Source organism: Capsicum annuum, chromosome 12 (genome assembly GCF_002878395.1).
Source record: "Capsicum annuum cultivar UCD-10X-F1 chromosome 12, UCD10Xv1.1, whole genome shotgun sequence".
In the NCBI taxonomy this organism is placed as follows: Eukaryota; Viridiplantae; Streptophyta; class Magnoliopsida; order Solanales; family Solanaceae; genus Capsicum; species Capsicum annuum.
Window position 1 is genome coordinate 4,524,586 of NC_061122.1, and position 15,624 is coordinate 4,540,209.

A 15,624-nucleotide genomic window follows, 5' to 3' on the forward strand; every position below is an offset into this window, starting at 1 on the left:
CTCCTACCAAGAGGATTTTGTGCTTGTTTTGCTCTCTCTTTGGTTTTGCAAGATCTGAATTTGAGGACAAATCCTTTCAAGATGGAGAGGATGATACAAGCATAAAGAGTACAAGGTTTACAAGGTCTTGTAGAAGGTTCAAGCTTCGGATTATCAAAGGATCAAGTCTTGGATTTGCAAGTGCTTGAAGACCTTTTGGAACCATTACAAAGCCTTGTCCAAGTGAAGAAAGGAGGAGGTTTCTTACACTCAAGAGACACCTTTTACTAAGGGCATGATGGACTTTTTACACTCCAAAATAACACTCCATAGGAACCCTTTTCTAAGCCCCTCATTAAGGGCATTTTTGTCATTTGATTGTAATGAGTATAAATAGACCCTTTATCTTGTATTTTACTTAGACTTTGATGAAATTATTGAGAGATACTCTTTAGTTGTGGTTTTCTTCCTCTCTTAGAGAGAGAATCTGAAATTAGGGTTTACACTAAGTGATGGATTTCACTTGTGTTGATAAATTGGCAAGAAAGGTTGGTGCTTGGGGAAGGTGACTCCCTTTGTGTCTACCTAAGAAAGTGTTTTGAACTTTCATTTGTGAGGTGTGGTTGGAGATTTGATACATCTCCTTTTGTTAATCATCCAGTGGAAGTAAGGGTCACTCTACTATCTTTACATTTATGCAATCTTTCTTCTTCATCTCCTTTCTAAGTGTGGTTTTCTCTTTGTGTGCTTGCTATTTTTGCATATCTAGTGTCAATTTCTTGTTTTAGCCTTTCTTTAGGCTATCATGAGTAGCCCCATCCACTGCACTACAATCCATGATGGTTATTTCACAACTTATTCAAGAAATAAAGTTGTGAATCTTTTACTTTTATTAATTGATGAATTTCATTTTATAAGTGTGAAAAGAAATGAATTAGCTAAAACTTTTAAGTTCAAAATAATTGATCATAATGTTTAAATTCTGAATCTAGTATTCTTTATGACTATGTACCTATATGAATAGCAATATATATTTCGACCTCTTTCATTGTTTTTTCCCCATGATAATCAATGTATATCAATTTTAAATGAAAAAAATAAGATGTTTTTTTTTCTTTTGGCAGGAATGCAGAAAAAATAAAATGAACCTACTGTGGTGTACTATATTTGACCTTGAAAGTGTTACCAAGGCCTTAAATTAATCGTGTTAACGATGAGTGCATATATATAACTACCCGTTTTTTAACTGGATAGGGAGAACCAATACAATTGCAAGACATGAAATTCACGAATTTATCATGTCAATGATGAATGCATGTATATAACTATCGGCTTTTCGATCGGATTTATAGGAGAAGCAATACGATTACAAGACATGAAATTCATGAATTACTCGTGTCAACGATGAGTGCATGTATATAACTATCCATTTTTTTTAACTGAATTTATAGGGAGAACCAATACGATTGCAAGACATGAAATTCACGAATTTATCGTGTCAATGATGAATGCATGTATATAACTATCCACCTTTTCGATCGGATTTATAGGAGAAGCAATACGATTGCAAGACATCAAATTCATGAATTACTCGTGTCAACGATGAGTGCATATATATAACTACCTGTCTTTTAGGATTTATAGGGAGAAGTAATGCGATTGCAAGACATGAAATTCACGAATTATATTGACATTATATTGTTGGATATCAAAAAATTGCTTGTTAAGCTATGGATAAACACTATTTAATGTAGTTTTATATGATTTTCTTAGTTTAGATGACCTCATTAGTGATAAAATGATCATTCTACAATTGTTTAATTTTAATTTTTATTATGTGAAGTGTTTTCAAAAGCGGAAAACGAAAAAAAAAAAAGTCATAAAGACATGTAGAGTTTGTTTATAAATTATGATTTGTTTGAAATAGAAAAATAAAATTCATATTTATTTGTAAAATTATTTTAGCCTTTAATATATATACTATTGATGATATAACCACCATTCTTATAACTCACAACACCTTTTCATAAAATATAAAATTCTCTGGGATCATCAAATAACTTTAATCACAACATTTTGTATAGTTATCATTAGAGAGGTGATAAAATTATCCCTTGAAAATATAATCTGTCTAATATCTTTTTCTTTTTTTCTTTAATATGATATGTTATAACTAGCCATGGGTTAATAAAGAAAAAACTAGAGTTTTACAAGATACTAAAAAGCTATAAAAGTAAAAATATAAAACCTAACTAGCTTACTAATTCATTTCAATCCATATAACTTTAACATGGATCAATAACTCGTCCATTTATAAATCAACCAATTTTAATATGTCCAAATTCAATTTATTCCGCCCAAACTAGAAATCTATGAGCTGACAATATTTTCTTTTTTCTTGAAGTAAAAAAAAGGACATTTAATGAAAAAAATCAAGGCATTTTTATTTAAGTACTTACTATTTACTAATTTATGTTTAGTAAATTATGGTTGACTATTAGTTGATTTACCTTAAGAAAATATATGTATTTTGCTTCTTCCATTTTCGTTGACTAAGTATATTCTCTTTTAAGATTTTTCTTTATATGAAAAATTATCTAATTTAATCACCATTTTCAAATTTATAAAAGCTTAATACACAAGTATCATATTTGCATTTACAGGAGATTAACATAGAGGTATGTAATTTCTTCTATGTTTTACTTTTCTTTCTTTATTAAAAAAAAAATTAGGTGTTACAAAATATTATATGGATTAATTTCATTTTTTCCCCTTATCACGATGGTATCTAGATTAAATTTCATACACCTCGACTATTACATCGAATTTCGTTCGCCTTCCATGAACACAAAAGTATTGAACAACTCTATTCACTATGAATTAAACAGATTATAAGAATCACTTAATTTTTGTTTGCAGTGTTATTATATAAATGATTCAAATGCTATATTTTTAATTGAATCTATTGAAGATTATTATTATTATTATTATTATTTTATTTTATTTTTGTTAATAGTGAAAATGAAGAAAATGGGGAGATATAAGCAATTAAATGTACATTTGTTGGAGGTGATTATGGTTGCTTTGCTCTTCTTAGTAGCTGATTGTCGTCTTCATAATGGGTAAGTTTATGGTTCTTTTATTAAACGAAAAAGGATCAAAATTACCTTTATATCTGTCGTGGAGCGTTTTTATATTCGATCAAAAATTGAAAAAAATAGAGGTAATTTTGGTCTTTTTCCGTTTTAATTCACGCATGCCCTATTGATATGAAGTAATTTTTATACGAAGAAGATTCAATTAAACCACGAGCATTCACGTATTTTGTTATTTTTTTGCTCCAACAACAGACGAAGATTGACAAAAATACCAACCGTCAAATTGGAAAGACAAATCGAACAAGTAAAGCAAATATATATTTTTCTACATGTTTACAACTTTTATTTAGATCTTAGGACAAAAAGACGTTACTTAATATTTATAGCTAATTAATTTTGTGACTTTTACTCGTAACAGAAATAATTCAGAATTTAAATTTTATAGTTAATGATGAGTAATGGCTTCGGAAATATTACTTTATCAATACCAGATGGCCACGTCACTAGCATATCATATGGTGGGGTCCAAAATCTACTGGACACCCAAAATAGTGAAGATAATAGAGGGTACTTAATTAATTAATTATATTCTTTTGATTAATTAATTCGATTTTTTTTAATGTAGAAATTAATTACTAATAATACTTAATTATATATCTATTTCAGGTATTGGGATATTATTTGGAATAACACTGGCCCTCAAACAACTCGAAAAAAGTAAGTTCATTTTTCCATCTCAAATTTAAAAAAAATTGCTTGGTGAATATCCAATGGACGTTTACATTAGAACACGAGTAGTATATTCCAACAACAATATTTCCAACAAGTCAATTTCAGACGAAATCTTTTGGAAATTTGCTTTTGTTAGTACTTTAGGACTTTTTTCGTCCGATACTCATAGACACTATTAGTCCAGATTCATGTTGCATAGAACTCATTAATTAAAAAGAAAAATGTTTTCTATGAGAGAGTGTCATTCAGAAAACTTGAACCCGAGAGTCATGAATGATTATGAACAAAAGTGTCCTATCCATATCTCTCTCTATATATATTAAATATACACATTAAATATACAACTTTTATCAAATTGACTAGTTATATCTTCAAACTTTTTCTGTAACTCAAGTAATTCTTCATCCAAAATGTCAATTGTTTTGTTAATGGTCTCTTTATCCTTCTTATAATCATACAATAATTTTATAACATTATTATTATACGTAACTTTTTCTTCTTTATTTCTGCTTTTATCATTTTTTTTTTGGTTTTGCAGGATTTTGGGGACAAGTTTTGAGGTAATAATTGAGAATGAAAATCAGACAGAAATTTCATTTAAAAGAACATGGAATGCTTCTCAATCTAATGAACCTCCCTTAAAAATTGACAAAAGGTGAAGTACTTTTTTTCTTTTCATTTTCAAATTGCTAATTTCAAAATTTAATTTTATATTGTCAAGTATAGACGTACCTCTATTAGACAGCGATAAGATGTGCGTATATTCTATAATCGCAAACCCCATTTCTGGTATTACACTGGGACGTTGTTATTGATGTTGTATTGTCAAAGTATAGATGTTTACCTCGATTTGATGTATAATTGTATTTAATTTTAGGTTTATAATGCTACGCGATACACCGGGATTTTATACGTATACGATCGTTGAACGTTTAGAAGGATGGCCACATTCATATATACAAAACCTCAGGATTGTGTTCAAGCTTCAACAAGACGTGTATGTACCTTTTTTGTCTATAAAATTTCTCATTATTAATGAAATATATATATATATATATATATATATATTTTAAAAAGTTTAATTTGTTTTTGAATTGGATTTATAAATATATATTATATTGATATTGTATATTTATGTGTATTTAGGTTTAATTACATATCTGTTTCTGATGAGAGGCAACGTGTCATGCCAACAGCAGAGGATCGAGAAAATGGCAAAGTGCTTGACTATAAAGAAGCCGTTCTTCTTACTAGTCCGACTAATTCAAATTTTAAAGGCGAGGTACGACCTTGTAATTAGTATAAACTTAAAAATACGGCTAATTCGTATTCACATTGCATAAATTTGATTTGAGGAAAAACGCTCCCTATCAAGGTCTTTTACATGCTGAATGCTCAAATGACCCAAGATCTATAGTTAGAGGCGGATTCAGAAAATAAACTTTCAAGGATGCTACTGAACACACTGACCATTTAGGTTAACGTGTTAATAATTTTGTATATTCTTAGTATATTTCTTCACACATATATAGGGGTTTGAGCCAAAGCTATGAGGTTCTGTTGAATCGATATATAGTTAGTACTATGTACGAGTTTGGAGCTAGTATGGGAAATACGAGTTAAGTAGAACCCAGTAACGTTGATTCACACCTTTTATATTTGTATGTATGTATATATATATATATAATATCAACTGAATATGTACATACGATCCTCTTAAGAACCCTAGCTTCAAATTCAGAACTTATAAACTTCGAATAATGATTTTGCCTTTTGACTTTGATTAGAAGTGGGGAAATATCTTATCCATCCCATCACAATTCTTGACGGTAACTATTAACAATATAAACAGACTTTTATCTTGATATTTTTCACCGAATTATGCAGGTGGATGACAAGTATTTCTATGCAAGTGATAATAAAGATGGTAAAGTTTATGGATGGGTTAGTAATACTAATCCTCCATTAGGATTTTGGATGATTAATCCAAGCAATGAATATCGTACTGGAGGGCCTCTTAGACAAGACCTTACTACACATGTTGGTCCAACTGTACTTAGTGTAAGTCATTAAATTAATTAATTAATTAATTAACTACTCGAAGGGGAGCCTCGGAGTAACCAGTAAAGTTGACTCCATGTGACTCGAAGGTCACAGGCAGGGGCGGAGCTACCCTTAGGTCAGGGAGTTCATGTAAACCCCCTTCCGCGGAAAACTATACTATTTATATATAGTTAAAATTATTTTTCACGTATATATGGTAGATGTTGAACCCCTTTTAGTTAATTTGTATATTTACTTCTGAACCCCCTTAATGAAAATCGGGGCTCCATCACTGGTCACAGGTTCAAGCCGTGAAAACAGCCTCTTGCAGAAATGCAAGGTAGGACTGCATACAATAGACCCTTGTGTTCCGGTCCTTCTCTGGATCTTGCACATAGCGAAAACTTTACTGCATACAATAAACCCTTGTGATCTGGTTGTTCTCCGGACCCCACTCATAGCAAAAGTTTTAGTGCACCGGGCTACCCGTCTTTCAATTGCATTGTACAATTTTTCACTTGTTATTAACTTTTTTTTTTTTTAAATTTATTCATAATTGCTAGGTATTTGTGAGTACACATTATGCAGGAGAGGATTTAGCAATTAAATTTCAACATGAAGAAACGTGGAAAAAAGTTATTGGGCCTGTTTTTGTTTATCTAAATTCAGATCCTTTAGCTAAGGAAAATCCTTCCATATTGTGGAATGATGCAAAGAAAAGAGTATGTATATTGAGTTTATACTAATTTTTTATTCCTTCGATTTCGATTTATATGTCTTGCTTTGTTTCCGACATCACACCTGACATGTTTGACCACAAAGTTCAACAGTATTATTATATGTAATGACGTTGGTCCAACTGTTAAGTTATTGTCCGCTATGACTCTAGACCGACACGAATTTTGTTCCTTGAATTTTAACCTAAAAGACGCTTCTATAGTTGATTTTAAACTCATTCTTATGATGTGTCTAACTTTCTTCTCTTATTTCAATGTGAGATTCGCTAAGACGTCACATTTTAATATATTACACATATTTCAAAAACTTTATGCCCAATCACATTTACCAAATTTACAGATGAATGAAGAAGTTGCAAGTTGGCCTTATGAATTTCCAGTTTCAAAAGACTACATCAAATCTAATCAAAGAGGAACTGTTAGAGGCCAACTGTTAGTTCATGACAGGTGAATATTCTAATTCCCTTTAACTTATATATTCATCTTTTAGTATCTACAATCAAATTATATTATTTATGCACCACTATGAAAAGACAAGTCCCAATTGCGATTCTGATTCTAAATTAGGTTTTATATGTTTTGGAATGTATGAATTTATTCTAAAGAAAAATTTTCTGGTCTGAGATAGATCTACAATATATAATCGTGAAAGGTTCAGGATGGTCGCGATTGTTAGCTAGTATGGGCGGACTTTCCTGTGGTAGTCCCATTGGGGCGTCTTAATGGGCGTCCTATCTCATCTTGATTTGGACTATATCATTGACTAGTATATATATTCAACAAATTATCAAAATGAACTTTAACCTATGTACCTCGGTTCGTTTTGATCCTTTTTTTTTGGGTGGGTGGGTGGGGTGGGGGGTTCCTACCCAGTGTCTGATACCCGCATTGGAGTCCCGACTAATTCGGATCGCGCACTGCAGGCCCATTCTGAGGGTGACGCTCCCAACAGAATTTTCTCCATACCCAGGGCTCAAATTCGAGACCTCTGGTTAAGGAATAAAGTAGTCCCACCACTACACCACAACCTATGTTGGTTCGTTTTGATCCTTAATAATATATAACGTTGGATAGAAATGAACCTTGAAGTACGCGATTCCAAGAGGTTATCAATGCTTTGCTCTTTACCCTCAAGGTCTACCAGCACTCTAACCCTAGCCATACTAGGTCGAGTTCTATATAATATGTAGCCAATATCTATGGTTCGAGGATTTATTTGACATAATCTATAGCCAGACATATATCTATAGTAAGAGGAATCTAAATGATTCATATAACCTATCTAATTGATACAAATTTGAGATCGAAGCATAGTTGACTGATTAATATTTTTATATTTTTGTTTTATAAGGTTTATAAGTAAAAAACATGTACCAGCATCAAATGCATATATAGGGTTAGCCCCACCAGGACAAGCTGGATCTTGGCAAAGAGAAAATAAAGTAAGGTTATATATATATGATTTATAAATTTATAAATATTTGAAGAATGTTTTAATTATATAGTTTTATTAACCTTTTTTTATGTCATTTTATAATCCCTAGGGTTACCAATTTTGGACTAAAACAGACTCTAATGGAAACTTTGTCATAGAAAATGTCATATCCAGTACATATGACTTGTATGCAACAGTTTCAGGATTTATCGGGGATTACAAATACGAATCAGATGTACATGTAACGTCAGGTAAATTTTTACTTTCTTGCTCATTTGTTAAAATTTTCCACAATTCTAAACAATTTTTTTCTAATTTTTTTGTTTGAATTTTACAAAAATACAGGGGGTGATATTCAATTAGGGAATTTGGTTTATGAACCTCCAAGAAAAGGAGCCACAATTTGGGAAATTGGTGTGCCAGATAGAACTGCTGCTGAATTCTTTATTCCAAATCCACCTCCACAATTTAAAGTCCACAAATACAAAAATAATTCTGAATCAAAGTAAGCTTCACAAATTTATATATATATATATATATATATATATATATAAAATTTTTAATTAATTATTTAAAGCAATTACTCCCTCCGTTGCTTGTATAAACTTTGACCAATATTTCGGAGCCGCCCCAATCCAATTCATGGTTAGAGATGTAGTTTTTTCATCATATTGATATCAAATTACAAAATTTACAGTAATTTTTGAATATCTAAATTTTAATTTTAAAATATCGAATTAATCTGATCTAATTTAGCTTTAAAAATTAGTCAAATTAACTCATGAAAATTGAAAAGCGAAATGTGAAGGCTAAAAAGGAACCAAGGGAGTATGTTATGCTCCATTGCAAAGTCCCATATCGGTACTACAAAGTATTAATGTGGGGTATTTATAGCCTTGGACTCTCCCACCTTAATAGCTAAGCTTTTAGGATGTGGTTCTTCTAAGATTGTAACGGTAGTATTAGAGTCATCCATCATCCTCCGCACCCACCGTGCTTGAAATGGTGACGTTAGTATGACAGTGTTCGGCCGAAGCTAGCAATGTTTAGCGTACATTCATCGAGGCACCTGGGCAACTGACTCAAAAGGACCTACCAACATAAGTAGAGTGAAAACTACCCAGAGTGAAGCGAGCGTGGTAATTTGTTATTGTCCATTACAAAGTCCCACATCGATACTACAAAGTATGGTATGGAATATTTATAGCCTTAAGCTCTTTCATCTTAATAACTAGATTTTCAAGTGTGGTTCTCCTAAAGTTGTAACAGAATATTAATAATTTACTCTATTTTTGTTTGCAGATTCAGACAATATGGTTTGTGGAAACAATATAGTGTTTTATACCCTGAAAATGATCTTGTATACAATGTTGAGACTGGCAATTACTCAAGAGATTGGTTTTATGCTCATGTTACTAGGTAAGTTCCTATATATACGATCAAATTTCTTTATAATAACGTCATTTATTTTAATAATATTTTTTGTTTGCTATTACGAACATAGAATATAACATAATATGAAAAATCAATTCCGTAGTGAACATGATTGTTATAATAATATGTTGTTATAAAGAGTGACTATTATAAAGAAATTTGACTATATATAGACATTATTTTACAATCACTATATTGTATATTTTAGTAACAAAAAACTTAGTGATATTTTTTCTTTTTTGCAGGAAAATAGGAAACAATACATATAATGCCACCACATGGAAAATAATATTTGACCTTGCCAATGTTGACAATTCCTCAAATTATACTCTCCAACTGGCTCTTGCTGCAGCTCATGAATCTGAACTACAAGTATGTCTTTACCCTTTGATTATTTAACTTATTATACTTAGAATATAAGTTATGTTGCTCGAACTTTTAAAAAATATTGTCAGTAGCTTTAGGCCAGATGCTCTAAAAGATATGTACTTTTTGCGTGTGTATCACAATATGATATGTGAAATGTTATGTCTCTAACAAACCTAAGATTAACTAGACAAATTTTATTCGATACGACTTACAAGGACCTTTTATTTAATTGTTTGTTTTTCTTAAGGTTCGTGTCAACGATGAAAAAGCTCAAGAACCACATTTTACGACAGGATATATGGGGGGAAGTAATGCGATCGCAAGACATGGAATTCATGGATTATATTGGTATCATAGCATTGGAATACAAGGCAATTTGATTGTCGAAGGAACAAACACAATTTTTCTTACACAAATAATGGCTCTCACTCCCTATCAAGGAGTCATGTATGATTATATTCGTTGTGAAGGACCTCATCAGTAATAAAATATGGTTATTTTAATTTATTCGATCCATCATTCGAATTGTCCATTAGAAATTTTCTTTTTTCTTGGTAACATATAGTTAAAGATATAAGAATCTCTCATCCATTTCGTCACACCCTTTAATCGCGAAAATCTATTTCTTTTTTAACTTGATTAATTTATTGAGGAGGAGAGTAATAAATCATTTGACAAAATAAAATCGATACAACAATGTCATAAAGTAAAAGTGAAGTAACATAGCTAAATTTGAAAGGAAAAGGCATAAAACATGTCACAACAAATTGTTAGCTAATTTACAAGTTGAAACTTTCAAGCCAACCAAAAACTCAACTACCAAAACCCATAACAAATAGGTGCACCTCAAAAAAAAAAAATAGTAAAATATAATTAATAATATGTAAAATAAAAATGACTACCACTTATTAATATAGGAGAATTTTTTTTTTTTTAATCAAATTCAGTAGACTTAAAAGTTTTTTCTTTTTAAATGATCAAGTGGTTGAGCACCTCGACCATCTGTCAGAGATTAAGCTCAGTGTTGAAGGGTAAGCCGGAACAGTATTGATCCTCCTAGGGGTGGGGTGAGCGCCCCCCCAAATAAAAACTTGTACAAAGAATAAGGAAATAAAAAAGATTAGTATCTTGATTTGATTTAAATTTCCATTGGGATGAAAGAGAGAACTTTTGCTTCAACCATTTACAGAATCTTCCTCATACCACATTTAGAACATTTTAAATATATTTACCTTTAAAAAACTTTTTAATAATTAATTTCAAACTTATATAAGCTAAAGTCATATAGGTTACTTTCATCCCAAACTTCTTGCTAGAAGAAAATATATGACACATTTTTGGAGGAAAACGAAACTAGAGCAAAGCAACAAAAAATATCCACGAGAGGTATATATATATGTCTATATTTTTCTTTCATAATCATCAGATATTCGAAACTCAATGGACCAATTAGTCCAAATTTGCTACGCGTAAAGCCTATTAAAGGGAGAAGAAGGCTCACTCTACGAGAGATCTCTGCATTCTCAAGACTCGAATTCGAGCTCAATGTTTGGTTAAAAGTGGAGGGATTTTATCCATTCCAGTACGTCCCTCGGTGGTATAAAAGAGAGGTACGTATTGATACTTGTATTATTTCTCCGAACCCTGCATGAACACATGATACTGATCGAGTGCATTGAGTTGTCTCAAACGTTAATTTTTTTTTCGTTAATTATTACATTTTACTATCATTGCTCTCCTTTATGATTGTAAATACAAAGTTAGTTGATCTAAATTACATATATTGATATTGTGAATTGTTTTTATACGACGATAGCAGATTGTGTGTAGCTAGTTCCAGTTACTATAAGTAATTATAGTGTATACAGCGTAAATTCACGTTGCTCCTATTCTCTAAAAATACTGTCACATCTATATCGATCCTTTGAAAAATGTATATTATTTTTGAACAATTTAACAATGCACCCATCAATATTTTTGAAAATTACGAGCAACGTATATATTAACATATATTTTCGAAGAAATATATATATGGTTAAAGTCAAAAAAGTTGAACCAAACTACATTTGCTGTCCTCATGCTAAGTACACCCGTGACTGTCTAACTTCAAAATTTGGCATTACTAGTGCTAGCTAGCTAGCTATTGATTTTCTTAATTAGCGACAGGCGGATTCATAATTTAAAATTTATGAATATTTTTATGTAAACTTCAACTTAAATATATACATAATAATAATAATAATAATAGAGCTTACATTCAAATATTATAGATATTTAGAGAGTTCTTATACATTAGTGGGCGGTGCAGGCGCGAAGCTAGAAGGTTACGTACGAGTCTCACAGAATTCAATAATTTTAATCTAAAATCGAGTTACTAACACCTGATCATGTTGCTATTCTAGAATTTAGAATCTATAAAGTTTAAAATCTTGATTCTGCCTCTAGGTCCATGGATGGTTACACTATGTTTTACATATGGTTTTACCGAAACACAATAACTTTTGTCTAGACCCTGTAGTATATAATAAGAAATTTACAGAAAATCAGCAATAAATATTTGACTTTTGTCACACCCCTTTTTACGTACTCCAAAAGATTTATGTTTGAAGTTCGAAAGGATTTTATTATTTAAGTGACAAGAAATGAAAATTTGTTTCGGAAAAAGGATTATTTACATTTTTTATTCAGAGTCACCACTTGGCATAATCTGGTGTGCCAAGTCACCGTTAGATAATCCTTTCCAAAACCATTTGACTCTTTAAACTGGTTTGCGAACAGAGACTCCGGCTAAGAAATTCTGTTGACCGAGGGGAAGGTGTTAGGCACCCCTCGATCCCGTGGTTCAACCACGGTCCCTTGGTAGAGTGTATCAACTATTTTGGCACTACGAAATGTATAAACCACACAAAAGCACGCAAAACAATCAAACAATAGACCAAAAAAAAAATAAAACAATCCAAAATGTAATGTCCAGTCCAATTATACAGTCCGGAGTATAAAAAAATGCAAAAATATAAACCTACGCTAAATTAATTCTAAACTAATGCTCTACCCGACGCCTCGGGCCTTCATCACGAACGTCCTCCGAGTACATGATACCTCTGGGCATTCCCCGGTGAATAGATGTGTACATATACTTCGGGGCATTCCCCGGCCAAATTATACAATTGAATTAAATGTGACACAACAAAACCATTCCAACACATATTTCAACATTCATCGCATTGAATCAACACCTCACTCCTAACTTTTGCCTACTCGCCGTAAGTATTTTTTTTGCCTATCCAATTCGACCTATCAGAATACTATCAAGCTCGATATCAATGAATCAAATCAACAAAATCATCTTTTATCAACTTTTAACTTCCCACACAACAATCAATTTTAATTCTCAAACGAGATATCACTTCATGACACGCCTTATAATCAATCCATAAACAGGGAAATCAAACATCAAGTCAAACAAACAACGATTTACATCAGCATGGATCAACCAACGCACTGGATTCAATTCAAAGCATAGAACACGATAAATAACAAAATATAGAAGAGAAGGAATAGAATTGAACCTCGATAAAACGTTCTTGTAGGATAATAAAGAAATTCGAAGACCAAAATACTCGAACGGAGAACCTCAAATGCGAATCTCCCCGAATCCGAACTCGGCGTCGAAAATTGGAACAAGAAATAATATAGCTCGAGTTTCGATTAGCTCGAGATAGCGTAAATGGACAGAAACGACTCAGAATCCAGTGCGCTTGACCTTTCTGATGGAATATCGAACCTAGTGCCTGAATCTGACCGAAGTTGAACGAAGCAAAGCGATTCCGGTGAGAGCAACGATGGGAGAAAATTGACTATATGATCAGCTCTCGGACGATTTTTGATGCTCTTTAGTTAGAGTCACCTGAACTGCTTGGGAACGGACAGCTCCGGCAAGGGGGTACTGTTTCCGGCGAAAAGCCGCCGGCAAATCGAGTTTTTCGATTTTTTTTTTATCTCTCTCCCTCTCCTGATCGAATCTGTGTGTATTCCGTTGAGTGGGTGTGCGTCAACAGCTGTGGGAGTGTTGTCTTCCATGGAGTTTTTCTCTCAGCTCCCTGTGTATTGTGTGTGATGATGGGATGTCTGTGAATTGTTGTTGCGAAGAAGAAAACCAAAAATGGTGTTTTTGAGGTGTGTGATATGTGAGGTCTGTGATGATGAGTAATTGAGAGTGTATTGTGTGTGTGAATTTCAGTTTGGTTTGTGGAGAAGAAAGGAATTTTTTTCCTTGAGATGTGCTGTGAATGTTCTTCCCCCTGAAGATCAGTGTGTGTGCATGTATATATGAGGTGAGGGTGGGGTAGTGGTGAGGTAGGTGGGGTCACGTGGTGTAGAGGGGTAGGGTGTGCGGTGGTGAGGTGGTTTATTTTGATTGGGTAGGTTGTTAGGATAAGATAGGTAGGTGTTGTTTTTTTTAATTGGAGGAATAAGGGTTAGGTATCTATTTTTGTTTGGGTAGGTTGCTAGGATAATACAAAATTAGTTAGGGGATTGTTATTTTTGTTATTTGTGGAGGGATCATCACATGGGTGAGGGTACATGATCGGATAAGGTAAAAATGGGTAAAACAACATCGGGGAGGGACGAAATTAGGTGTCTACATCATGCCCCCTTTGAATGTAAACACAAAGTGTTTTCAGACAAAGAAGTAGACAGCGAGACCAAATTTTGACCCGACCATTATTCAAAGAAAGAAACAGAAGGAAGAAGGACAATCGGGTTTTGACTTAGGACATCCTACCCACCCACATTATGAGAGGATCGAGTGACAAGTATCTCAACTTTTGGAAGGAGATGGACTATACCGAGTTGGAGAGTCGAGTGAGGTTCCATCGAGGTTCCGGTCCGCGGCTCTGTTATTACTCAAAAATAAAAATTTCAAGTTAAAACATAAATGAAATTACAAAAATCCTATCTATACAGCTTCTGTCGGCTCTTGGCTTGACTTTTATCACCCTATTCTTCAGGCGGGCTCCTGACTTGCAATTTCTTTCGACTTGTTGCTTGGCTTTCAATTACTTTGCTTTGTTGCATGACTTTTCATTTCTTCACCCTATTCTCCTGGCGGGCTCCTGACTTGCTATTTCATCACTTTGTTGCTTGACTTTTCATTTCTTCACTCTGTTCTCTAGGCGGGCCTCTAACTTGCTATTTCATCACCCTGTTCTTCAGACGGGCTCCTGAAACCCAAAATTAAAACTAGAACGAAAATTATCCCAAACAAGAATTATAATAAAGCAGTATTTCATTTTTGAAAGCGTTGTCCCATTTTTCAGGAGGGTCTTGAACATAAAGTAAAAATCTCCTTTTTCAGGAGGGTCCTGAACAGTAAGTAAGATCCCATTTATCAGGAGGGTCCTGAACAGCAAGTAAAATCCCATTTTTCAGGAGGGTCCTGAACATAAAGTAAAATTCCATTTTTCAGGAGGATGCTGAGTAGAAAGTAAAATCTCATTTTTCAGGAGGGTCCTGAACATAAAGTAAAATCTCATTTTTCATGAGGGTCCTGAACAGAAAGTAAAATTCCATTTTTCAGGAGGGTCCTGAACATAAAGTAAAATCCCATTCTTCAGGAGGGTCCTGAACATAAAGTAAAATCCCATTTTGCAGGAGGGTCCTGAACATAAAGTAAAAATCCCATTTTTCAGGAGGGTCCTGAACAGAAAGTAAAATCCCACTTTTCAGGGCGGTCCTGAACATAAAGTAAAATTCCATTTTTTCAGGAGGGTCCTGAACATAAAGTAAAATCCCA

At 32.9% G+C, this 15,624-nt stretch overlaps 1 protein-coding gene across 1 annotated transcript; it reads left to right on the top strand.

Annotated features, from left to right (window-relative positions):
- Nucleotides 1-3,000: 3,000 nt before the first annotated feature.
- On the top strand, nt 3,001-10,316 carry LOC107871685 (probable rhamnogalacturonate lyase B). Its single transcript, XM_047401055.1, has 14 exons — nt 3,001-3,101; nt 3,744-3,794; nt 4,348-4,464; nt 4,687-4,806; nt 4,956-5,091; nt 5,697-5,870; nt 6,416-6,574; nt 6,930-7,036; nt 7,941-8,031; nt 8,134-8,275; nt 8,370-8,529; nt 9,327-9,443; nt 9,704-9,830; nt 10,075-10,316. The coding sequence occupies exons 1-14, from the start codon at nt 3,001-3,003 to the stop codon at nt 10,309-10,311; spliced, it is 1,839 nt and encodes a 612-aa protein (XP_047257011.1). The 3' UTR covers nt 10,312-10,316.
- Nucleotides 10,317-15,624: the final 5,308 nt, after the last annotated feature.